This window comes from Tasmannia lanceolata, unplaced genomic scaffold (assembly GCF_043159265.1).
Source record: "Tasmannia lanceolata isolate RefF3 unplaced genomic scaffold, GAP_Taslan_0.1 ptg000005l, whole genome shotgun sequence".
Taxonomy (NCBI): Eukaryota; Viridiplantae; Streptophyta; class Magnoliopsida; order Canellales; family Winteraceae; genus Tasmannia; species Tasmannia lanceolata.
Window position 1 is genome coordinate 5687820 of NW_027518682.1, and position 26870 is coordinate 5714689.

Here is a 26870-nt window from a genome sequence, read left to right on the forward strand (position 1 = left end):
GCCCATGTTTTGCCATGTGTTGGGTCCAACCGTAGACAAGTGGCAAGAACGAGTGCCTTGTGTTGCGGTGTTCGAGCCAAGGGGTTCGGGTTCATCGGAATGACAAATTCGGGTGGTTGCAGTTAGGGGCATAGTTGTGTGCATGGTGTAAAATTTCGGTTTCGGTAACCGTTTCGGACCCACCGAAAACCGAAGTTTCAGCAAAATCCAAAATTTCAGTCTGAAATTTAGTAATTTGGTTCGAAATTCCGGACTGAAATTCCAAAATTTCGGCCGAAATTTTGTAATAGTTTTTTAAAAAATAAATAATGGCATCTAATCGAAATTACCGAAATTCAGTAAATGGCAAAAAATGAAATTTCGGTAAATCTCGGTTTTGGTCCCCACCGAAATCCGAAATTTCGGATTTCAGTCGAAATTTAAAACCATGGTTGTGTGACTACGGTCCATAGTAAGATGTGATTTGGCAAAAAAATAGGAGAGAATAGAAAAATTCGAGTTTAATATGCTATTGGTTAACCTATTTCAAAAAAAAATATGCTATTGGTTAAATATACCGATACACAAAAAAAATGTGTTAAAATTTTGTAATTTCCAAATGGGATTTGCTAGCATCCATCGCAAAAAGGCATTTCGCGGATGGTCTGTTGCATCTGATAGCAGCCACCTCATGAATGAAGACAAAATCTGCTGAAAAGTGAGCCTGTGTGACTGCGTTCCGATGCAACAGACCATCCGCGAAATGCCTTTTGCGATGGACGCTAGCAAAGCCCTTACTATGGTGTGTAAAGTTTGAAAGTTGGCCAAAAATGCATTTAATACGTTTAAAATGCATCTTAATGTAAAAGTTAGAAACAGAGTACTAAATGGCAAACCTTTAAAACACGTTTCTCTTTCGGGAAAAAAAAAAAAAAAAAAAACACCATTTAAAACGGCATTTTGCTAACTATGACATAGTAGATGTATCAATTCAGCTTGGTTCGTCTTGGGACTTAAAAGGCTCCATTTCTTTCCACGATGTAAAATGGGCATAAAACAAATTTTACACATATTTTAGAGTGAAAATGAGCGTAAAACTTGTTTTACACCCATTTTACTTCGAAGGAAACAGAGCCTATACAGATGGGGTTGTAAAAGTTTACGGAGGTAAAAATTTTCATTGTAAAATTTTATGCTCGAATTATTTTCAGCTACTTGTTGGTCCGCAATGTGGGATATTAGATGGTTTTTATAACAATTTTCCATATACATCCATCAATCCAGGTCATTAGACAGTGCAATTTTGGGTTATGATCAACCAGCCCAATCAATGAAGCAAATGCTACACCTGGTTTGCAAATTGACTCTCAATCTATAGCTAATGTAATGAAAATCCACTCTTTCTAACATATTTTCTCAGCCTATTGCTCCCATTCCACCTCTCAGGTGAAGCAATATATTAGCTAAAAGAACACAGAACCTACTTGCCTAAGCCTTAGGCTACAGCTCAATGTTTTATTATCATGCCTTCTACCAAACCAACATGGTTGTAGCTACTCAAGAGCCCAATGAAGGTGATTGAATTTGGGCTAATCTTTGCATCAACCATCTCTCCAAACAACCGAATTGTGTCACTAACTTTCCCATTTATCCCACAGCCCATGATCAGTGCCCTATAAACAACCAAATCTCTCTGTACTGGGCCCCATGATGATAGACATTGTCCCTCTGCCACATGCCCCCTCTTGACATATTCGACTTCGTGCCCCACCCACACAATAAGTGGGTTCGCTAAGGCCGAGCCAATACCTTTCCACACATCATCTTTAATCTCCCTCTCCTTGTGGGTTCAACCTTCATCCTCCGATCATTCCTCGCATCCATCAGGCATTATTTCTCACCCATAATAGTAATATTTGTCATGTTTCCCATGAAACATCTATGCTGCATTCATCACACAATATTAGTGATCTCCCATTCCATCTTCATAAGACCCAATACCACATCCTTCCAAATACAATCGCTTTCTAGTAAAGGCCTCCTCATTAGCCCCCACCAAATATCTCCTTCTGATGTTTTGCAAGCTTTTCCTTCCAGCAGCCTTCATCAAAGCAACCTCTCTGTAGGCCTCCTTTGACGCCTAACTGCATTCATCTCTTATATCCCGCTTTGTGTTTCATGAGCCCAAGATGGAATAAGTGCTCTCTTGTTGGTCGATCTTATCCCCCCATCAACATTGATTCACCACTCCCTATAACAGCTTTTGCACCAACCCTATAGCTAAAGTTCATGTACCTCCAGTCTTTGTATTTGCATTCCCCATCCCCCCATCTCGAGAATCACCAAACCCTATAGCTAAAGTTCATGTACCTCCAGTCTTTGCATTTGCACTCCCCATCCCCCCATCTCGAGAATCTCCTTTGGTGATTCATAAACTCATTTCTCCTTTTCCTTCTTTGAACCGTCAGCCAACCCTTTTCATTCCCTTTTTCTATTTTAGCTGTATCTTCCTCCTTCACCTCACACTACCAGCAGCCTCTAGGTCCATACAATTACTACAGCCCCTCATCCAGCCTCTTTTCTTCAAACATTCATTATCAAGTGAAAAGGTATCCTTGTAGGAAAATAAAATGATATAGGAAACAAAAAAGAAAAAGAAAATAAGACTCGTGTACACTGACACAAATTCCCATGTCTCAATCCATATATAAAAATTGGTTCCGGGTATAGTTTCAAACTCAATGCAAGTAGTCCATACGACTATCAACTCAATGCTAGTCCATACTACTGCCACCAAAGTACTAGGGGAATGTCTAAATGTTCTCATGTATGCATGCGTAAGTGGGAAAATATTAAACAAATAACGATTCGGGACTGCCAAAAGGAAAATGATAGACATGCTCTATAGATTCTTGCACTGATAGAAGGAGATCTGCGAATGTGATGGCAGATAACTTGGCCAAGAACGGTGTGGTGCGTGATGACACTGTCATTGGGGAAGCAGAATTAGTGGAAGGAATTGTGCAAAATTAATTGTCTCTTAATTTTGTTTGAGATCTTCAATGACCCATCCTCGGGGACATCTTGTCCCCTGTACTCGTTTTTTTTTCGTTAAATAAAATCCATTACCGTTTCAAGAAAAAAAATAGATTCTTACACTGAGGAACTGCCCAAATGTTTCTGAGAAATACTACGTGAAATCCATTTAGAACAAGTGTTTGTATAGGGATGTATAGTGAGAAGGTAATATTAACTGACCTATCCATTGTAGATTCCCAGACTGAGAACTGCCCCTGTTATCCAGCTCATCAACAAAAGGATTTGCATCTGTTTGTGAGAAACCCTAAATGAACATTTAGAACAAGTGTCAAAGACTGCTCTAAATATGCCAAACCTTTTAAATGGCAAAGCAACCCTCTACCTTAATCAAACACGACATCAATTAAAACGATGAAAATGAAGACCTAATCCAAATGCCTCTGCCTTCGCCACAATAATGGTTAATGTCCAGATGCATCATATTAAAGAATTACCAACCCCAGTGAAAATGGAACACAGACATAACCGACTTCACCCATATCTGCCTATTGCCCCTACAAAATTTGATCAAACCAATTGTAGGAAACATGTATCAAGGGGACAACCAAGAAAGTACTCAATACAACCAACATGAAATTGAGAAACCCAACTCAATCAAATCAAAGCTAAAGATGTGCTCCCACGACCAACTCCAACACCACTTAGACACCTAATCACTCATCAAACTCTACACCCTTAAGATTCAATTGTACAACTCAAGCGAGAGTACAGAAAATCGTATAGTTAGATTACACCACTGACCTGCCTCCTCCCAAGGATAGAGAACTGCCATCCTACACATATCTCCAACCAAGGTTTCAACCAATTGACTAGCAAGTCCCAGCCCTGATCATGATGCCCAATCTCAAGAGAGACATGGTAAAGATTCTTAAACACATCATGCAATAACTGTGTTTACATAAAACAAACATGTTGATCATGGATACCACATTCTCAAACAGATTAATATGTGATCCATAATAACATCAACCAAAAAGAAGATCAAGAATAAATTTACATAATGGTTCAGCAACGGCTCAATAAAGATCACAGTACTGCCAATGTAATGCAGATAGCCAGATAGGAAATGATAGAAGGGAGTCAATGGACCCTAATGAACACATTAAAATTGATCATGCTGAAAGTTTCAAAACTCCTCAAAATGGAGCTAATGTTCAGTTCCAAATTCCGAAAACTCCTATGGCTAGCAGCTCAATTTCAGATGACAACCATAGTGTTCTTGGACAGCTAGCTAGTTTTTTTTTTTTAAAGGTCACAAATTTTATTAGAAATCAGGGGACAAGATGTCCCACAAGTTGAAACAGTACAGAGTGCATGGGCACCAAATGGCCCCAAAAATAAAAAAGAATTACATCGAATTCTCATCCGCAGAAGGGTATACTACCCTTGGCTCCGTTAAGAAAACTCCCGCCTTAGCCAAAGCATCTGCGTTTGAGTTTGCAGATCGGTGCTTGTGGTTAAGCAACGGTTTTAAAACCCGAATCAAATCTCTGATTTCATCTATAATCTGATATAGACGCCACGGACCGCCACATCTCCCTTGTGCCCATGCGATGACATTGCTTCAATCGCCCTCGACCATCAGCGGCCCAAGATTGTTCATTGCAAACCACTTTAATCCCAAATAGGAGGCCCTTCGCTTCAGCTTCATTTGCGTCGCAAATCCCCGCCGAACTCACGTACGTCATTATGGTTCTACCATCCGGGTCTCTAATTATCCCGCCAAAGCCCGCCAATCCCGGATTGCCTAACGAACTACCGTCGAAATTAAGCTTTAGCCATCCGAAGGGGGGAGGGGACCACATAGGTTTAATACAGGAATTGCTTTTTTTTTTCCGACATCACCTGATTCCAGTTCCTAAGGATGATGCTAACCGGATAGGCAAGTCCACCCTTAGCCTTTATCCAAGCAATCAGTGAAAGTTTTACTTCTAACGCGATATGATAGAATCCCCTACTTTTGTTTAGGAAGATCTGGTTGTTCCTCTCCCTCCATAAGTTTCACATTACAGCTATAGGGATTGCCTTCCATAAAGATTGATCCAGACAACCATTAAGACTACCACGCCAATTCAGCACTATATCGCTTATGCTTCCTTGGAACACCCAACAACATCCAAACGATCTCATGATGGCCATTCACAAGCTATAAGCATACGGGCACCAAATAAATAGATGATCGATGCATTCCTTCACCTTATTGCATAAGAAGACGCACCTACTCGCCATCTGGATTCCCCTTCTTTTCAATCTTTCACAAGTGTTAATACAATCAGATACCACGGTCCACGCAAATGCAGCAACTCTACGAGGGACCGTCGTGAGCCATACACGTGCCTTCTTAGATTGATTGCCACTGCCTTCATTCATCGTTTTAAAGAAGGAGCGAACCGAGAATACTCCATCAGCATCAGGGATCCATATCCACTCGTCCTCGCGGAAAGGAGATAAGTAACATTTTGACAAGGTGCTCAATAAGTTTTCAAAATGGATGATTTCATCATCTTTTAAATTCCGACGCATTCTGATATCCCAGAATCAGAATATTTTAGAGGAGCCAGAATCACGCACCACATAGTCAGCAATTGCCGCATTTGGATTAACGGCCAATCGGAACAGATTCAGATATTCCTCCAATAGAAGACGCTCCCCACACCATAGATCACACCAGAATCTAACCTTGGTGCCGATACCCACTTTAAATCTGACGTTTCTGTGGAATTGATCCCGCGCAGAGGTGATAGATTTCCATGCTTTTGAGCCCTTCCCCGCCACTGCACTGTTGCAATTCCATTCTCCCCAACTACAACCGTATTTTCCTTTTATTAATTGGTGCCATAGCACTTCCTTCTCCACCCCAAATCTCCACAGCCATTTACAAAGTAGGGCTTTATTACGCACCTAATCTTTCCAATGCCTAGCCCCCCATTCCAACGAGCTCTATAGACCTTTTCCCACTTCAATAAGTGCTTCAATCTATTTCCCTGCTCCTTTCCTTCCCAAAGAAAATCTCTCTGAAGCTTTTCAATTCTTCTAGCGATCTTAACCGGAATTCTAAAGATTGACATAAAGTACCCCGGCATATTGCTCAGGGCCACCTTGATGAGGGTGATTCTTCCCCCAAAGGATAAGTATTGTTTTTTCCAAGTGCTAAGCTTTTTCTCCACCCTTTCCACAACAGAATCCCACAGCGATGCTTTTGGAATACCGAAACCCAGGGGTAACCCCAGGTATTTAATAGGTAAATCAACATGCAAACAACCCATCACTGAGGCATATTCATTAATACGACCCGGGTCCATATTGATACCTGCCACCGCGCTTTTTTTGAAGTTAATCTTCAGTCCCGATATAATCTCGAACCACCACAAATTCTTCCGATATTAACTATCTGCTCAGGTCCATCCTCCAATAATAAGATGGTGTCATCAGCAAATTGAAGATGAGATATTGAGGAGACATTTGAGCATGGTTTGAGGCCCTTCAATTCAGCACAAGATATGAGGAGGCTTAACGCTTCAGTGATCATGATGAATAAGTATGGTGATAACAGGTCTCCCTGTCTTAAACCACGGGAGCTTTGGAAAAACCCTGCCGGAGATCCATTAATTAGTATAGAGAAAGATATAGACGAGATGCACCCCTTCATCCACATACGCCGTCGCTCATCCTTCCCAACACGTAATCAAGAAATCCCCAGTCGACATGGTCATATGCCTTTTCCAAGTCCACCCGCACAATTAATCCGTTCAAACCCTTACATTTTGAAGAATCTAGCACTTCGTTAGCGATAAGAATTCCGTCGAGGATTTGGCTATTGTTGACGAAGGCACCTTGGAATTTATATGTAATGTCCCCCATGACAAAAGATAATCTACGAGCCAATATCTTGGACAGCAACTTATACAAACCGTGGATCAAACTGATAGGACGGAAATCCGTGATTTCAACTGCTCCGTCGATCTTAGGAATAAGTGTAATGAAGGTAGTATTGGCCTCCTTATTGATTACACCTCTCTCGTAGAATTCAGCCATGAAGTCCGCCACATCCTTTTTTATAACATCCCAATGTTGCACATAGAATGCAGCCGGAAAACCATCCGGGCCAGGTGCTTTATCCTTTTTAAGGTCTTTCAGGGCCTCTTCAATTTCTTCCAATGTAAAGACACGTTCCAACCATTCCTTCCTATCGGCAGATAGAGTCTTGAATTGGATTCCATTAATTTTCGGCCTCCAAGAATCAGACTTTGAGTAGAGCTTCTTGTAGTACTCCACAATGATCTCCTTGATGCGATCCGGTTCTTCCACCAGAGACTCCTCCACCCAAAGACAATTGATCTTATTCGTCCGCCTCCTAGCACTCGCCATTCGATGGAAGAATTTCGTATTATTGTCCCCTTCTTTTAGCCACACAGCACGGATTTCTGGCTCCAGGAGATTTCCTCGCGCCGAATGATATCCTCAAGTTCTGTTTTTAACTCTGCCCTTTGTTGTTGATTCGCTTCCCCCATTACACTTTCCGCTAGCTAGTTGTTAATAATTGGGAGTTGCTTAATTCCCGTTCCAACTAATAACCCCTACTCCTTTGTTAACATTTTACGAAGCCATTCTGATTTTTTAAAGTGACAAATCAGTCTTGCGCCAGCACCACCCCCCACCCCCCCACCCCCGACCCAATTCTGATTTTACGACCCTCTTAGGCAACACTAGCATAATGCTTTCGCGCCTTCACCTGCATTGGCATCCTCTTGCACAAACTATATAGTGCATGTTTTCCACCTTTAGATAGACTTCCTAGAAAAGCACAGTTAGTGAATCATGTCAAGTCCAGTTTTATATTATTGAGAGACACTCTCTCTGCTGGTTCAAATTGAATGTGGCATTTTTCTAGTTGCAAAGTTGGTCGACGTCTCTTTGATTCACTTCATCGGCTTTTTCTAAGGGCCTTAAGTTTAGGAGAGAAACCAACACTAAGTGAGCACAAAGTTTCAACATTATGGATAGGTAGTAGGTACTGATTAAGGTAAAAAAGCAACATCAACTCAATGTGAAACAACCAATCTAAATGAGAAGAGAAGCAACAAGAGGGTAAGATGTAAGGAAAGAAAGAGAAAATGATGGCAGAGTCAAAAAAACTTTCCCTGATGATGGAAACATAATGAAAACAAAATTCAAGTAAGAAAGAGATCCGCCATACAAAGCTCCATCAATAGGTGCACTAGGCCACTAAAAAGAATACTCAGTAGACAACACAAAATTGACGATAAATTGATACAAAAAAATATAGCCAAGATTGATCATTAAACAGTGAACCAGGGAGAGGCGACTGGAATGGCTTCCATAGACCAGTTACCAAAACCTTCACCAAAAAAATTGCATACACTTAACCGATGAGAAATGATAGTTAATAGTAGATGAAGACCATTAACTTATGTTAGGTGTGCTTCACCTTGCTGCATATAAAATGAAATGAGCCATTCACAGAACCGGATTTTTGAGTTAATTTTTATTGTGGCAGAACTTCATTGATATATGTCACAAAGTTCTAATTCCTATTATGGTAATAAAAGGTGTAATATGAATCAAGAAAATGTTCAACGTGACAAGAACAAACCCATCTATACATCATCCATCTGTTCGCAAATACTGTTATGATGCCATCAGAATATATAACTTATATTGCACTTCTGTCATCATCTGCATCAACAGTTTCTCTAACAAGTAATGTAAACCAAATATGAAAGTATTTGGCAGATATCTTTTTGTTCAAAAATTAGTCTTTCAAAAAAAATTATGAAAGTAGATATGAGAAACAAATATCAAGCTATGAAAAAAGGATCTGCAATATAAGGCTAATTGCAAGACCAGTTTTATTTACCAACAGCCATTGTAGCTATCAAAAGTAATAGCATGAATCTGAGACAGAAACTATCATTTATTTACGGCAATGATGCTCATGCACACTAGGCATGTTCTGTACTGACACGAAAACAACAAAGCCAGAAAAACCAATGACTATAACTTGGATATGAGTTTCTTTCACGGCTAGTCTTACTGATCCATGGCTCACCACCGCATAGCTGCCGATCATTCAACTGGAAACTATGAACTTGCACCGTAAACATGGATTCTCTGTTCAATCCGGATACTACAACATGGGCAACTAGTTTTGCCCTTCTTCTCATGGTCCTCATTGCAATTGATGCAAAGAACCTGATGTGCACATGGAAGGAAAACAATTGAAACTTCATCCTTCATGCAAATTAGGCATTCCCTACCATGGCTCGCTTCTTTTTGTGACGATTCTTGTAGTTTATGCAATTCATAAAGGATCCTTGCATTTGTTTCCTTTGGTGTTTTTGTTGTATCTGTATCTCCGGCAGATAAAGTATTTGATGGGACGTTCAGTTGAGTCAATTCTGCAGAAGCTTTGAGGCGGGAGAGTTCCTGTTCTAGTCTTTGGATGTCATCCTTATGCCGCTGGAAGTCTACCTCTAACTTACGACGCAACACTTTCTGCCTTCTTTTAACTGAAGCTTCGGCTGCTTCCTTGGCTCTTCGTTCCTCCTCTACTTGTGCTATGGCTAGCTCTTTAGCCTTCACTTCCAGTTTCCACTTTATCTGAAATCAACCAACACCACATATATAAGGATTTTCTGGGATACAATAATTCCAAAGGGAAAGTCTAGTTTGTTGACTTATCAACCTACATAAGATTTGAAGCCAAGGGAAAAATGCAGCCTCAAATAAAAAGGAATGGAAAACATATAGTTACGTTTTTGTGTCACAAACCTCAGCTTCTTTTTGTGCCTCCGTGACAAGCTGTATCTGTTGTTGTAACTGTGCTATCTTTTGTTTTTCCTCAGCAACCTCCTCCTGCAATTTAGCTTTCTGCTTCTCCCAAGCCAAAAGTTTCTTAAGGCACTTCTTCTCCCTCTTTGCAACTTCCAAACAAGTTGTAGCAGACTCTGATGCACTCAATTTGCAAGCTTCCATCTCTGCCCTGATTTCTGCATTCTCTGTCTCAAGCCTTCTAACAGCTGCATTCGCACGGTCAACCTGACCACTTGCTTTCCTCAGAGCATTTTCCATCTCAGAGAGCCTCTTCATGGTCGTATCCTCGAGAGATTGCTTACCTTTCTTTAGCCGTAGGGTCTCCTCCCTCTCCATTCTCAAAATCTTCAGTTCAGAGAGATCGTTGCTTAGCTTTCTGGCAGCTTGCATTGCTTTCTGATGAGCCCACTCCCTCCGTTCCTTAACTTGTTCCTCAAGCTCCCTAATTTGCTGCATAAGATTCAATATCATCTCGTTCTTTGGATCGGACACCCCATCCGATTTCTCTTCAATGCTCATGTCACCCAAGCTATCCAATATCGAGCTCACCAAATCTGAGTTCTGAGAATCTTTTGGCTCCTCATTTTGCTCGGGCGAAATGTCTGACCCCGAGGTGATCATCAGAGGAGGCTCATTGGTTGATGAAGTACTCGGGCAAGCATGTGACTGTGACTGTACAATTGCCTTCGAATTTGCCCTGAACCCGGCTGCAAACATAGCAACATTCCTTTTCAAAAGAGACTTCATCGATGGAGACAAATTGAATCTCTTCGGACACTCAATATCGCTCGTAAGAATAGGAGAGAAATTCATTGGAGCAGCATCATACGACAACCCATTAGCAGGCAAATCAGCTCCTCCAAAACCCCAACCCGCGTGAAATTTACAAAGCCCAGGCACACTACCCACATTGGAGCTTACACTTTCATCCTTGCTACTCCCACCAGGAGGCAGTACAGGGATTTCCATGGTGCTCGCTCGGCCGACATGGAGATCGCTCATGAGTAGACACCACATGGCATCCCCTTTACTTAACTGGGGCCTAACCTGCTGAAGCAAACAAACCATGCCCGCCAATGAGTACTCTTCCAATTGCCTCAAATCATTGAAAGCCAATTCGGGTTCATCCGAATTCCCACTATCACAACCACCATTACTCATATACGCAATCGCATTGTGCATGATATTCGTGAGCACGTCCATACCTCCATAGCAATGACCATTCCTAAGTATTGACTTGAGGGCAATTTCTTCATCGTACCCAAGAGATACAAGCTTAGAAATAGCTTCATTATATAAAAATTCTAAATTCTTTAATAGCAATTCTTCTAATTGATCTTCAGTGCAGTACCCCCAACCGCTCTCATCGAAATTAGGGTTAGGGTTAGGGTTTCTTCCATCCTTCTCCCCATCATTGGCAGCGTCCGAATGATTTGTAGGCTTCGGGGCCGATCCTAGGGTTGAAGATCGATCTAATAGATTGTTATCATCAGGCTTTATTGATGATCGGAGTTTTCTATTGTTTCGGATCGATTTTTCTCTTACAGTGCAACCCATTAAAGAGTAATGAAAATTGGGAAGAAATTAAAAAAGAAAAGTAGTAATCAAAATCAAGAATCTCCACAGAGAATTGAGAAAGGGAAATTAAGTTAATCAAACGAAGAACGAGCTAAAAAACTTACCGATTCGGATGAAGTTAGGATTGAATTGCATAAAGATATGTAAATCGATTAACCTTTTTTTGTACTTTTCTTCGTCTTTTTTCAAAGCTGATTTGGGAATTTGGCTGAGACAATTGGAAAATGCGAAGGAGCTGAGCCCTAATTATAATGCTTGAAAATTCCCAAATATTCTCATGACTGGGATTTGCTATCGTCCATCTCAGAAGGGATTTCGCGGATGGTCTGCTGCGTGACACAGGCTCACTTTTCAGATGATTTTGGTCTTCATTCATGAGGTGGCTGCACTCACATGCAACAGACCATCCACAAAATGCCTTCTGCAATGGATGCTAGCAAATCCCATCTCTAAAAGATCTAGAGTTTTATTTTAGAGAGATCTGGATTTAGCGTCAGTGCGACATCGTTTTCAGGACCAAATATTATGGCGTGGACCCTCACTGCCACGTGTAGGCCGATCGGGGTCCACAATTTGGACTAAAGACGTCTTGAAGTCCGTTGATTTTTGCACATATCAATCTTGCCAATGAGATATCCGTTCAGCATCAGAACTGGACCCACTGTGTCATCCTATGATGGCCCATCAGATCAACGGTCTAGATCACCTAGCACACATGGCGGGTATGATGAGTTGTGTTTACTACGTTGTCATGTACAAAAATAAATGATATGTCCACAAAAAAGGGGTGGACATATCATTCATCTTATTTCCATGCTACAACGCTTAATAATCTCATTAGTCACTTCCATACAACCACGCTTAATTATTAAAACTTTGTATAAATCTTTCATTAATAAAACATGAGATTTGCTATGGACCATTGCAGAAGGCATTTCGCGGACCCACTGTTGCACTAGAGAGCAGCCACCTCAGATGAATTAAATGAATAAGACAATTTGTTGAAAAGTGAGCCTACGTGGCTGCTCTCTCATGCAACAGTGGGCCCTGCAAAATGCCTTCTGCTACGGTCCCTAGCAAAGCCCATTAAACATATATAACATAATTGCCTTCCGTTAAACTTCAATTAGTTGATCTACACTTTGATCCAAGCTCTCTTGGTATATTCGTCGACGCAGTTTAAAAAATATTGAAAGCCCTTGACCTCCAACACTATTAAAAGCCTTGGATCTCAATTTGTTGCAAGCCAACGTCTCACTTTCATTAAAAATGGCGATCAAAACTATAGAGATATGATAAGTTGAAATCAAGTGATAAAATTTCTTTTTAAAAGTATAATGTTTGTTCTGAAAGAAAATGGTTCCTCCAAACGTGTGCAGGTAAGGCCTCTCTGTGGATAGGGTGTGGCCCAAAAATCAGCCACATTGGATCATCCTAACCCTGCCATTTGTGGAGGGAAAAAATGGACAGAAACATGGACACACAGTGTCTTACAAACGTGTACAGGTAACTTACCTCCACACGTTTGCAGGAACCATTTTATACTTTACCTGCTGAGATATTATGTTTATACTTTACCTCTAAGTTATAACTCATGGCAAACCAAAATTTGTACATATGGTGAGTTACTCTGATCCACGGAAAATTATCGACTGATTATAAAATCATCCCTTCATTATGCATACATATATGTTATAATTTTTGAAAGGCAATTGACATGATATTCTCACTACCATGTTTTGATAATAGAGTGATTACATGTTGTCATTTCTTTTTTAATTAGCTGCTGAGAGCTTTTTTGGGAATTATATTAGACTTTTGACAGATGGTTATATAACAAAAGACAAGGTGAGTTGGCCCGTTATCAAAACATGGTAGTAGGAATATAAGTAGCCTTTTTGTAAGTGACATGTCCATGTTGAGGAATAATAAACCCCATCGGTGCCCTTGCAAAAACTAGCTACATGGAAACCACCTTGGTGCCATTGCAAAAACTAGTTACAAGGAAACCCCATTGGTCGATCCCAATAAAGTTAATTTATAATGGTAAAAAAAAAATGAAAATGGCAAATACAAATCTAAAATTAAAGGAACAAAATTGGACAACTTTGTGAAGGTTTTTACACGTCCATTTTTGCCTCAACAAATCGTAGGGTTGGGATGATCCTATGGAGCTGATTTTTTGGGCACATCCTATCTATGTGAGGGCCTATCAAATGAATGGTTTGCATCAAGAAAGCAATATGGGGCCCCTGTATTTTAAGGCGTCGGTGTAGCTAAGTTATCTACACACTAGCTTAAAATACAGTGGGGGCCCACATTGCTTGGGTGATCCAAAGCATTCATTTGATGGGCCCTCACATAGATAGGGTGCGCCCAAAAAATCAGCATCATAGGATTATCCTAACCCTTCGAACCGTGGAGGCAAAAAATGGACAGATTTGTAAAGGTTTACACACGTCAATTTTACCTCCACAAAATCGTAGGATTGGGATGAACTTACGGAGCTGATTTTTTGTGGACACCATATCTATGTGAGGGCCAATCAAATGAATAGTTTGGATCATCCAAACAATATGCCCTCCACTGTATTTTAAGCTAGTGTGTAGATAACTTAAGTACTGTAGAAACTGTTTTCTCATTTTGCAAGGGCTCCCTTCAATTTATCATTCCTTGGATATGTTTAAGAAACTTTTCTCGGACCGGACCCGGACCCGGACCTGGACCCATCCCCATTCCTTCTTCCCACGTCTAGTAACTATGGTTTGACACTCGTTTTAGGCATGCTTTGACAGTTAGGATTGCCCGATAAAATGGTAATGTTAGCCAAATAACTCAATCATCGTAGGGCCACTGGGTGACGAGTTTCTATCATGGGTGGGCCCAAACGTGGTGGAGTTTGATGCGTCACTATTTGTGGTCTTCGTGCCGGTCACCTTGCTTAATTTCCTTTTCTTCTTCTATAGGAAGTATCCAAAAAACAAAAGGAAAATGACACGGGGATTACTATTCTGTTTTCCATTAACGAGGATTGCAATGGAACATGTCTATATATGTTGATCTCTGCCGTTGATTTGTTGGGCCACTGCTATACCAATGGTGCAATCGGTGGTCGACTTGTGTTGATGGACCTGACTCACATTGTAGATGTGGTGGTAATGTGGAGGCAGCCCTATCCTGTCTACTGAATTCTCTCGTTAATAAAAATACTTGTTCAAAAAAAAAAAAAAAAAAAAGATTTTTCTCATTGATAAGTCCCTACCTTTTTTTTCGAGTTCTGGATTATTGACAGGGGGAATGATAAATGATAACGCCACCCACTTTGTTTTGATACTTTTGGGACATTAAGCCATTCACTATATGAAACCCAATAATCATGTGTCACCATCAATCTTCTTCATTGTTTTGATAATGTAACTGATAGGGTCCGGACTCAGCACTGAGGGAATCCGGACTCAGCAATCCGGACTCAGCACTGAGGGATCCGAACTCAGCATCCAATTAGCTTTCGGCACGTGGCCCTCACAAGGACCGTTGAAAGGCCAACACCTGTCTCCCCTAGGTGTGGCACCTGGACCAATCAGGGACCTCCACCTGCCCTCCTTAGGCATGAGACCTGGTCCATACAGAGGCCACCACCTGTCTCACCACTACCACCTGTCTTAGACAGGTGGCTCAGAATCACTATAAATAGCCTTCACTTGTTCTAAGGTGAGGGTCCTGAAAATCTGAGAACCAAAACTCAAAAGCTTTTTGCTCTGACATTGCTCTACACTCCTGCTCATACTGACTTGAGTGTCGAAGCACCCGTCCGGAGTATCACTCCGGGTTGGTCCTCTGACCCTTTTTCTTTCTTGTCTGTACTTTGTGCAGCGCAGGACTCAACCAGCTATTCAGCCGTGGCTCGTTAGCCTGGACCACCCAGTCCTACCATAACCTGTTACCGATTTTAGGCCTAACAGATTTGGCGCCATCCGTGGGACCCCGCCACAAAAAGCTGTTCGAAATCTCACTCAGACAAAAATGGTAGGACGGATTGGCGCGGAGAACACACGCCCCCGGACCGGAATCAGACTCGTCATTTCACAAGACGAGACAACAGCCTCCGGGACAGGCATGTGCGTCCTGAGTCTAAGTGTTTGCAATGCTTGCAGACTTAGACCTCAGCAGCGGTGCAGAGGTTCACTCCGTAGAACCTGTTTGCAGCGCAGACTCAACAGCGGTGCAAAGGTTCACTCCGTAGAACCTGTTTGCAGCGCAGACTCAGCGGTGGTGCACTCCGGCTCATCCTAGTGGCTTGGAGATCAGTTCCAGTCGAGGACGCCAATAGTGTGACCCCACCCCGGCTCATCCTAGTGGCTTGGAGATCAGTTCCAGTCGAGGACGCCAGTAGTGTGGCCCACTCCGGCTCATCCTAGTGGCTTGGAGATCAGTTCCAGCCGAGGACGCCAGTAGTGGAAACCACTTTCAAAGACTCTAAGTGTTTGCATACTTAGCTTTCAGCTCGGTGCTTGCAGACTTAAAAGCCCCGCAGTGGTGCACTCCGGCTCATCCTGTTGGCTTGGATATCAGTTCCAGCCGAGGACGCCAGCAGTGAAGACCACCTTGAAGACTCTAAGTGTTTGCATACTTAGCTCTCAGCTCGGTGCTTGCAGACTTAGAAGCCCCGCAGTGGTGCACTCCGGCTCATCCTGTTGGCTTGGAGATCAGTTCCAGCCGAGGACGCCAGCAGTGAAGACCACCTTGAAGACTCTAAGCGTTTGCATACTTAGCTCTCAGCTCGGTGCTTGCAGACTTAGAAGCGCAGTAGTGGTGCACTCCGGCTCATCCTAGTGGGTTGGAGATCAGTTCCAGTCGAGGACGCCAGTAGTGTGGCCCACTCCGGCTCATCCTAGTGGCTTGGAGATCAGTTCCAGCCGAGGACGCCAGCAGTGGAAACCACCTTCAAAGACTCTAAGTGTTTGCATACTTAGCTTTCAGCTCGGTGCTTGCAGACTTAGAAGCCCCGCAGTGGTGCACTCCGGCTCATCCTGTTGGCTTGGAGATCAGTTACAGCCGAGGACGCCAGCAGTGAAGACCACCTTGAAGAGTCTAAGTGTTTGCATACTTAGCTCTCAGCTCGGTGCTTGCAGACTTAGAAGCCCCGCAGTGGTGCACTCCGGCTCATCCTAGTGGCTTGGAGATCAGTTCCAGCCGAGGACGCCAGCAGTGAATACCACCTTCAAAGACTCTAAGTGTTTGCATACTTAGCTCTCAGCTCGGTGCTTGCAGACTTAGAAGCGCAGTAGTGGTGCACTCCGGCTCATCCTAGTGGCTTGGAGATCAGTTCCAGTCGAGGACGCCAAGTGTGGCCCACTCCGGCTCATCCTAGTGGCTTGGAGATCAGTTCCAGCCGAGGATGCCAGCAGTGGAAACCACCTTCAAAGGCTCTAAGTGTTTGCATATTTAGCTTTCAGCTCGGTGCTTGCAGACTTAGAAGCCCCGCAGTGGTGCACTCCGGCTCATCCTGTTTGGTGTGGAGATCAGTTCCGGCCAAGGACACCCAGTGAAAAACCACCTTATAAAGCTCAAGTTCTGAAGACTTGGATCCGACCAGAAAATGAGGTCATCTCAGGCCGACCAGAAAATGAGGTCATCTCAGGCCGACCAGAAAATCTGGTCATCTGAAGACAACAAAAGACCTGCCCGGCTGGCCGCACACAGCCTTAGCCGGACAGGATATGGCGCAATCGCTAGACAACAAAAGCGCTAAAAGACAAAAGACCTGTCCGGCTGTCCGGACTGGATATGGCGCGTTCGCTAGACGACAAAAGCGCTAGACGACAAAAGACCTGTCCGGCTGTCCGGACTGGATGATTCAAGACGACAAAAGACCTGTCCGGCTGTCCGGACAGGATGATTCAAGACGACAAAAGACCTGTCCGGCTGTCCGGACAGGATGATTCGAGACGACAAAAGACCTGTCCGGCTGTCCGGACAGGATGATTCGAGAGGACAAAGACCTGTCCGGCTGTCCGGACAGGATAATTCAAAAGACAAGAGACCTGTCCGGTTGTCCGGACAGGATATGGCGCGTTCGCTAGGCGACAAAAGCGCTAGGCGACAAAAGACCTGTCCGGCTGTCCGGACAGGATGATTCCAGAGGATAAAAGACCTGTCCGGCTGTCCGGACAGAATATGGCGCGTTCGCTAGACGACAAAAGCGCTAGACGACAAAAGACCTGTCCGGCTGTCCGGACTGGATATGGCGCGTTCGCTAGACGACAAAAGCGCTAGACGACAAAAGACCTGTCCGGCTGTCCGGACTGGATGATTCAAGACGACAAAAGACCTGTCCGGCTGTCCGGACAGGATGATTCAAGACGACAAAAGACCTGTCCGGCTGTCCGGACAGGATGATTCGAGACGACAAAAGACCTGTCCGGCTGTCCGGACAGGATGATTCGAGAGGACAAAGACCTGTCCGGCTGTCCGGACAGGATAATTCAAAAGACAAGAGACCTGTCCGGTTGTCCGGACAGGATATGGCGCGTTCGCTAGGCGACAAAAGCGCTAGGCGACAAAAGACCTGTCCGGCTGTCCGGACAGGATGATTCCAGAGGATAAAAGACCTGTCCGGCTGTCCGGACAGAATATGGCGCGTTCGCTAGACGACAAAAGCGCTAGACGACAAAAGACCTGTCCGGCTGTCCGGACTGGATATGGCGCGTTCGCTAGACGACAAAAGCGCTAGACGACAAAAGACCTGTCCGGCTGTCCGGACTGGATGATTCAAGACGACAAAAGACCTGTCCGGCTGTCCGGACAGGATGATTCAAGACGACAAAAGACCTGTCCGGCTGTCCGGACAGGATGATTCGAGACAACAAAAGACCTGTCCGGCTGTCCGGACAGGATGATTCGAGAGGACAAAGACCTGTCCGGCTGTCCGGACAGGATAATTCAAAAGACAAGTGTAGACACCCCATTTTGACAGGGCCCTAAACCCGTTTGTGTGGGGCCCGCTGGTGTGGGACCCGCTGGTGTGGGACCCGTTTGTGTGGGACCCGTTTATGTGGGACCCGCTTGTGTGGGGCCCGCTGATGTGGGACCCGCTGTGTGTGGGACCCGCTAATGTGAGATGCGCTTGTATTCAACGAGAGAATAAAGAATGTCATCATTTTCTTTGTTTTTTTAAATGGCATAATGAGTAGGTTTTGGTTTTCGTATGGCATCCAATGCCATGTGATGATTGTTTTTTATTTTATTTTTTTAATTTTTGCAAAAATACGAGGGAAATGGGGGGGACATGAGGGGGACAAGCTCATCATGAGTTCCTCTCCTCATGATGAGTCTTCCCACACATGGGATTTCTCTCTCGCGAGGAGGGAACTGAAAAAAAAAAAAAAACCAGAAAAAAGGAGCAGAAACCAGAGAAAGAAAAAAGAAGGAGAAACCAGAGAAAAAAAAAAGAAGGAAAACCAGAGAGAAAAAAAAAGGAAAAACCAGAGGGGAGAGGGAGAGAGAGGGAGATCTGCAGAGGGGAGAGAGAGAGAGAGAGAGGAGAGATCTGTAGAGAGAGAGAGGAGAGATCTGTAGAGAGAGAGAGAGTCTTCTCCTCCGGCAATCCAGCCGGAATCCGGCGAGGCCAAACCCATCTCCGACCGGCCATCCACCGATCACCACCACCTTCTCCGGCATCCTCCCAACCAACCACTGGAGCTCCACCGGCATCCACATCTCCTCCACCCCACCTCCAGCGGGCTCCACCTCCAGCGGATCCCACATCAGCGGGTCCTACATCAGAGGGTCCCACATCAGCGGGCCCCACACAAGCACGACTCTGTCAACACCTTCCTGGATCTCTTGTTCCTCCCATAGCTGGCGTAAGTTCATTTTTTTTATTTTATTTTATAATTATTCATTCTTCGCACTACACGGGTCCCACAGCGGGTCCCACATCAGTGGGTCCCACATCAGTAGGTCCCACAGCGGGTCCCGCAGCGGGTCCCACAGCGGCGGGTCTCAGCGGGTCTCAGCGGGTCCCACAGCGGGTCCCACATCCGCGGGTCCCACATCCGCGGGTCCCACAGCGGGTCCCACAACGGGTCCCACAGCGGGTCCCACAGCGGGTCCCACATCAGCGGGTCCCACAGAGGGTCCCACAGCGGGTCCCACATCAGGTCCCACAGCGGGTCCCACATCAATGGGTCCCACATCGGCGGGTCCCACAGCAGGTCACACATCAGCGGGTCCCACAACAGCGGGTCCCACATCAACGAGTCCTACTATGAATAGTAGTTTTGAATAGTACTTATAAATAGTAATTATGAATAGTAGTTTTGAATAGTACTTATGAATAGTAATTATGAATAGTAGTTTTGAATAGTACCTATAAATAGTAATTATGAATAGTATTTTTGAATAGTAATCTTGTATAGTAATTATAAATAGTAATTATAACAGTCTTCAGCACAGGAGTCAGTCCTTCAGTCAGTCCAGGAGTTTTTCCTATCATCATAGGGGTTAGGATTCTGTCCATCCTCTCATCAAGTCGTGATCTTTACCCGCTCCTGCAAGGTATAGGATGCTGTCCAACCCTTGCCGAGTTATTTTCCTGTTCGTTCCCCCGCAAAGCATAGGATGCTATCCAACCTTTGCGGGATTCCAGAAGTCTCCCTACCCGTATGATGATAGGATTTTATTCTCTGGTGTCAAAAAACAATAAAAACATTTCAAAAATACTTGAAAACAACAAAAACATTCCAAAAAACACTTGAAAATTCAAAAACATCTCAAAAACAATTCAAAATCCAAAAACATTTTAAAAATCAAAAATCTCAAAAAATCTTGAGTCATTTGCAGAGTAGTTAGGAATTCAGTCCGAACTACGGATGGCTTGATCCCTAGCTGAGGGGTACGTAGGCAGCTCAGGCGTGCTGCTGGCACCCTGAGTTCAGTCACCATTTTTAGACACCATTTTTACACCCTTTCACCATTTTCAGTCACCATTTTTTGTAAATATTTCTCACAACTTTCACCATTTTTCATAACTTCAAAACCTCCAAAAAATACAAAAAACTTCAAAACCTTTTCAAAAAGATCTTCCCCTAGATTTAGGAGTCTGTCCTAGATATTTAGGGTGTTTTAGAGTTAGGAGTCGGTCTTGATTTGTATTGATGTGGTGTGTCCTGTCGTGTGAGTGTCCCTAGAGTTAGGAGGCCTCGAGTCGATCGGTCAGACATTTAGTCGAACCGATGGCTAGACTAGGAAGCATATAGTCAACCCATGGTTTTCCTTAGAATGCACAGCCTAGATACACATAGGATATAGGGCCCACCTGCATTAGCTTAAGGCTAATCAACTTGCATTAGTTAGGGCATATAGAGTCCTAAAAATTACAATCCACTTGAATTTAAGCAATCGCACAAAAAGCTTTAAACATCAGTCGAGTCTAGTGGATCGAGTCTAGGATAGCGGTCCTAGAGTTTTAGGCATCGTAGTTTAGAATAGGGCACCGAACTACGTTGGCTCTGATTCTTCCCGAGGCCGGGATACGTAGTGCAGCTAGGATGGATGGCCATTCTGGTCCGAGTCAAGTATTGCATTAGAGTCTAGGGTTTGTCGTGTCGGGTCGTGTGTCGAGTCGTGTTGTGTTGTGTGTTTTGCTGTGTTTTCTTATTTTTATGTACAGATCTTATACCTTTAGCTGTAACATGCATGTGCTTGTCCACCAGAACTTAGACACCAATTAGGCATGGCACTCATAACCTAGCTATTCTTAGGCGACATATCTTTCATTTCTTTTGTGTGTGCTTTTTATTCATCTCCGAGACATGCATGATTAGCTAGACGTTATCTCGGAGATATTCGTTCTCATTTCGCATGATTTTCGCCCAAAACTCTTCAAAATTAATAATAAATGGCATAAGAGACCAGGTGCTAGCACTTGGGCGAATTGGGGGCGCCTAATCCCTTCCCCATTCGTCATCAGGCACGAACCCTATTTTATATCTCTGGTTATCCGTTGCAACAGAGCACAGCATGGGATCCAGGGCCCACTTCCTTGGATGGCGACTCTTCTTTGTTTAAGGTACGCCTCGAATCTGGGCTAGTCCCCGAATCGAGAGGTATCTCACTTTACATCGCCGCTCATGCTGTGAGGGGCACTCTTTCGAGAGTTCCTTGGTGGGGCTCTCCTTCACGTGGACGATCTAGAGAGACTCGCGCGGGGGCCCGTCCTCCACGCCCGTCCCGGATCTGGTTCCACAGGCTGGCGACTCTGCTGGGGAGTTCTTGAAACATTGCCTAACTCTGTAAAAATGCCATTTTTACTAATTTTGAAGAAATTTGGGTCAAAACCAAGTTAAATGGGAACTTTATCGTTAGAAATCCAGGGGCACCAAGTAGGTGCGTAAATAAAACGAGGGATTCACACACTGCACATCATATGTTGCCATATCCTTCATTCTTTATTTCTTTCGTTGTTTTTTATTATTGGCTCCACGGGATAGATTCGATGCGTGCCCGACTGGGATGTCATTACACCCTGATGGTGCTGTTGAATCTATTTCCAAGCTATGCGCCAGCGCTGCGGCCGTAAACACTCGGTGCACTTGTGTTTACAGCAGCCGATGAGCAATGAAGCATACTATGTATAACACTCGGTGCACTTGAGTTATACATATTAAGTATGTTTTATACGCATAGTACCCGATAGATTGAGTTCGGAGCCCTACTTTGTTTTATATATTATGTATATACCTACTGGCTTAGTGAAAACCAACTAGGAAGTACCCGTGTTTATATACATCTATATTGCATTCATATGAGGACGAACATGTGTTACTTACACATGTGAAGCCTAGAGTTAGGAGCCTTGTCCAATTTGTAGACTAGGGTAGCTCACCTTGCGTGGCTACAGCGCGGTCCTAGTACACTCATCAGTCTGTCACGAGTCGAGACCTCCTTGACTCCGCTAGATTAGACTAGGGTTGGTGTCCCTGGTTAGGATGTATATATGTGTATACATATTTGTTATTAGATTAGGGTTTACTTCCTAGTTAAGTTTTCCTTCATAATCGAATCAATTATTCCTCTCTCTCCATTCTATGGATTATCATCAGATGCTTGGCTCTTTTAGCCATGATCTATCTCCCATGTGCTTGATCATTTGATTGATCCTGATCAGGTGTACTCCGCATGTCGATTATGAGTCTATCTTGCCATTATCATTATCGGAGTGTATTCTTGCTGAGAGCCCTGCTTTATCTTGACCATGACGGCATACTCTTCATGTTTAATTGCTGAGACCCTCCTAGTATAGCCGTTATGCTGCCGATTTTTTTTCAGAACCCTTGAGCGTAATCATTCTCCTTTTGGGTTCGTTGACAACCATGTGCTTACCTTACCACATCTCCTGGTATAGCCGTTATGCTGCCGAATTTTTTCTAAATACCTTAAGTGTGGTCATCATCCTTTTAGGCTTGTTGACGAACCATGTACTTGCCGTACCACATCTTCATGTACAGTTGTTATGCTGTCTGATTTTTATCCAAGGGGAGGATGTGTTTGTGCTACCTTTTGCTTCAACTTGCACATTACATTGTCATGCGATTAATTCTCATTGAGCCTAGTGTTTATGATGTCCATGACAGGAGTCTTAGTCACTCGTCTACCATCAACCCCAAAAAAGCTTTCATCTCTAAACTCGCTTGGTCTAGCCCGCTACCTGGTAGACAGGGATTCCCTCATTCTTCTTGAACTCAAATGCTTCTGAGAACCCTGCACATAACCATGTTGCACTTCTTTCACCCACCATGGGAACCATTTCACCCATTCAACCCTTCACATATCTTACCACCTTTACCTGTACCACTTCTGGGCTGGAAAATAATTGGGAAGGAAAAAGAAAAATGTCAGAGCTTGAACTCCTTGAAAATATCATACTAGAGAAAGCCTTGCCATTGTCAGGTGCTAAAGAACAATTTGAGCTGGGTCAACAGAAACTTGAGAGGCCCTCCCTTCTGAGATTCTAACTCCAGGATTGCTCTCTCAAATCATTATCATCATTAATGAAGGCACGTTGCCCTTGAACTTTCAGCGCCAATCCGTTGCCTCCGATGAAGTGTCTCATCTTTGAAATTTGTTTGGAAGAGTGTATACCAACCCTCCTGTCAAAGTTGGTAAGCCTAACCATGTCAATATCAATTCTACGTACGTTGTGTTTATTGGTCTCTCTCATTGTGAACCAATGTCCAATCTTTTGTTGAATTTGATGGAGAGCCTATCGTGGCGCGTCAAAAATCAATGTATGTACTTCAAACATTCAATGCAACGAACATTTGATTCCAGTGTCGTCATTATTCTTGTATATGTTCACTCTTGGATCTAATGTTAATAAACAAATTAAGACACCCTCCTCAGACGAGGATGCCGATGAAATTCCCCTCGAGATCTGAAACATGGTCAAACGAGAGGAAGAGCGTCGAGCAAAGCCACTTGCAGATGAAATCGATACCGTGGATAGTGGTATCGAAATCCGAAACTCGGGAAGTAAGGATTGGAAAAATCTCCCGAAGAGCGCAAAGAATCGATAAACCTATTTAGAGGGTTCAAAGGAGTGTTGCTTGGTCCTATGAGGATAAACCAGAAGCGTGCCTTGGCATCGTTCAATGTGAGTCACCCTCGGCTTCAGACAGGTCAAAAAAGCAAAAAATTCAAATGAGGAATACCAAACATCAAATGCAGTGAATGAAAAATTGAGAGAAGACTTTCGGACAACAAAGTCATGAGCATAGAACATGAACCCCAAAAAGAATACTTGGGCTATACATTACGATGGAATTCTAAGTCAAAGTAATCAAAGGGTAAGGGCATTCCCGCATTTCAAATGAACAAAAAAAGAAAGATAGAATCCAGAGACGAAAGGAGAAGGGAGCATGCCCCACGTCAACTCCTTAGAAATATCAGAATCCCGAGAATTTGAGTCGGTTTTAAAGCATCTTCAGCATATAGAGAAGACCCTGAGTCTTAGAATACTGAGCATCGGTGCAAGATCCAAAAGACAAAGTGGGAATTCAATCAGTCAAGTTTGCGCAGTACAGATGAAGTCTTGCCAGGAAATGCCGCCAGACTCCTCAAAAAAAAAAAAGGGACAAGAGAAAAAGTTTAAAGCCATTGAACCTTAGCCATTCAAGAAGCTTGTATGCCAAAACATCAGAAGGTCATCCTTGGACGCCAGAGCCTTAAACGCCACAAATCCCAAGTTTGAAGAATCCTTTTACAAACACCTTTGAGCCTCAACCGAATCAAACATTCTTTTCAAACACCCGCAAACCAGGGGCATTTCAACCCGAACTACGTCTGACCTGATCCCCAACTCTTCGGGGGTACGTAGGCAACCTGATCAATTCAGGTTCGGTCAACCTTTGGGATAAAAATCAAATTATTCCCTTTCAACCTTTGGGATAAAAGTCAAATTATTCCCTTTCAACCTTTGGGATAAAAGTCAAATTATTCCCTTTCAACCTTTGAGCTTAAAAGCCAAATCATTCTGTTCCAAACCTACCCGAACTACGCGGACCTGATCCCCAACTCTTCGGGGGTACGTAGGCAACTTGATCAATTCAGGTTCGGTCAAATCCTTGGGGATAAAAGCTAAATCATCCCCTTTTCAAACTTTTGAAGCTAAAAAGCTAAACCATTCTTTGTTAAACCCAAAGCGAACTACGCGGATCTGATCCTCCATTTTTGGGGTACGTAGGTAGTCTGGCAAGACCAGATTCGATCCAAATCGTTTGAACTTTCGATATCTAACCCTTTTGAACCCAAGCCCGCCTAGAAAGTCCTTCTGGTGAACAAGCAGAGGTTCAAAGTCAAGAAGAAAAAATGATGGAGTTTGAAGACCCGCTAGGTTGAAAACCCGGGAGGGGGGTATAGGCAAAAGTTAGGGTAGCAGGCCCGCTGGATTGAAAACCTGAAAGGGCGAACCAGGCAAAAGTTAGGGCAAGCGGTCCGTCAGATTGAAAACCTGAAAAGGCAATCTGATCAATGGCAATGACTTCCAACAAAAAAGCGAATCATTGAGATGGAGAAACAGCCTTCAACCAGCGTAAAATCTCGGGGTCCAAGTAGTGCCAGCAAGCTTACTTTAACATTCATCTAAACTAGGGGCATTGAAACCGAGCAATCCGAAAGGGATAATAATCATGACATAAACACCGAAAAAGGAGAATAGTGCCTCTTGACACGGTCTTCGAAATACTCTAAGAGTGGCTAAGCCATACCCTTGAAAAATAACACATCAGATCCAAGAGTGAGTCGAAAGCGAGTCGAGTCCTCCGAGCAATAAGAGTCTTCTTTGATTGAGTCCTTGGAAATCTGTTCCTCCTTCATATTTGTGTTCCCTTTCCTTGCAAAGTCCAAACTGTCGGGTGCAGAATGGGAGCGTGTCCTCCAAAATGCGAACAAAATTCAGAGTAAATCCTGGTTTAGGTATCAGAAAAGGCGGGAGACATCTTGTTCAAACCTACCCGAGACCTTAAGCCTCCAAAAGTGAGTCATGCGAAAGAAGAGATTTTCAGACTCAGCCATCATGGTTATTGTCCTATTCTCTCCATACAAAAGAACTTTGCATCCTCAAGCCTTCATGAAATGAAACATCTTTTCTTCAACCATCATTGTCCTGCCTCCTTAAAACTCCTGTCATGGAAACACAATATACTAGGGGCATCTTTTATGACTCGCGTCATAAAAGATGTCAAGCGCACAAAGGCAATCAGTAACAATGTCTCAAGCAAGTAAGGATAAGAGGGGTACAAGCACATCTCAAGCCTAACCTCTAAACTCCTCAGTTGAGTCCTCTCTTCAGAAGAGTCAATTCTCTAAGAAAATCAGTTTCCCAAGCGGAGTCTAGAATTTGCTCGCGCAGCCTTCAATCCCCGGCAAAATCAGAAAAAATGGTCAATATCCAAATCCCTGCAAGTTATCTGAGTCCAATTCTCAGCAAGGAACTCATACTCCCAATTTCCTCGGCAAGAGGCAATCAGTCTAAAAAAAAAAAAATCATCATTCGAAATCAATCAATTCTCAGCAATATCACTGTCCTTCCAAGGCTCTTCGTGGTTTGTCAGGCAGGCACATCATGGACCCTTGCTCCCTGAATGGCTCTTCGTGATCTGTCCTTTAGGATATATCATGGACCCGCTCTCCATGCTCATTTCATTCATCTCCATTACTTGTTATTCTTGTTGGGCTCTTCGTGGCTTATTGTCATGGACCCCAAATTTCATTCTAGGCTCTTCGTGGCTTATTGCCATGGACCTTAGATTCATTGCGTGGCTCTTCACGGTTTGTTGCCGTGGACCCTCGATTACTTCTTGGCTCTTCATGGTCTACCA

General features: G+C 43.5%; 1 protein-coding gene across 1 annotated transcript; it reads right to left on the minus strand.

Moving 5' to 3' along the window:
* Nucleotides 1–8903: 8903 nt before the first annotated feature.
* Nucleotides 8904–11735, minus strand: LOC143877232 (RING/U-box superfamily protein). Its single transcript, XM_077379162.1, has 2 exons — nucleotides 9871–11735; nucleotides 8904–9699 (listed from the first exon to the last, which is right to left on the minus strand). The coding sequence occupies exons 1-2, from the start codon at nucleotides 11467–11469 to the stop codon at nucleotides 9181–9183; spliced, it is 2118 nt and encodes a 705-aa protein (XP_077235277.1). The 5' UTR covers nucleotides 11470–11735; the 3' UTR covers nucleotides 8904–9180.
* Nucleotides 11736–26870: the final 15135 nt, after the last annotated feature.

Bases quoted from the DNA above. Each gene is read 5' to 3' on its own strand.
- LOC143877232 (XM_077379162.1), bottom strand. From the start codon at position 11,469: ATGGGTTGCACTGTAAGAGAAAAATCGATCCGAAACAATAGAAAACTC. The intron at 9,700-9,870 runs GTTTGTGACACA...GGTTGATTTCAG, and splicing joins AGGCACAAAAAGAAGCTGAG to ATAAAGTGGAAACTGGAAGT.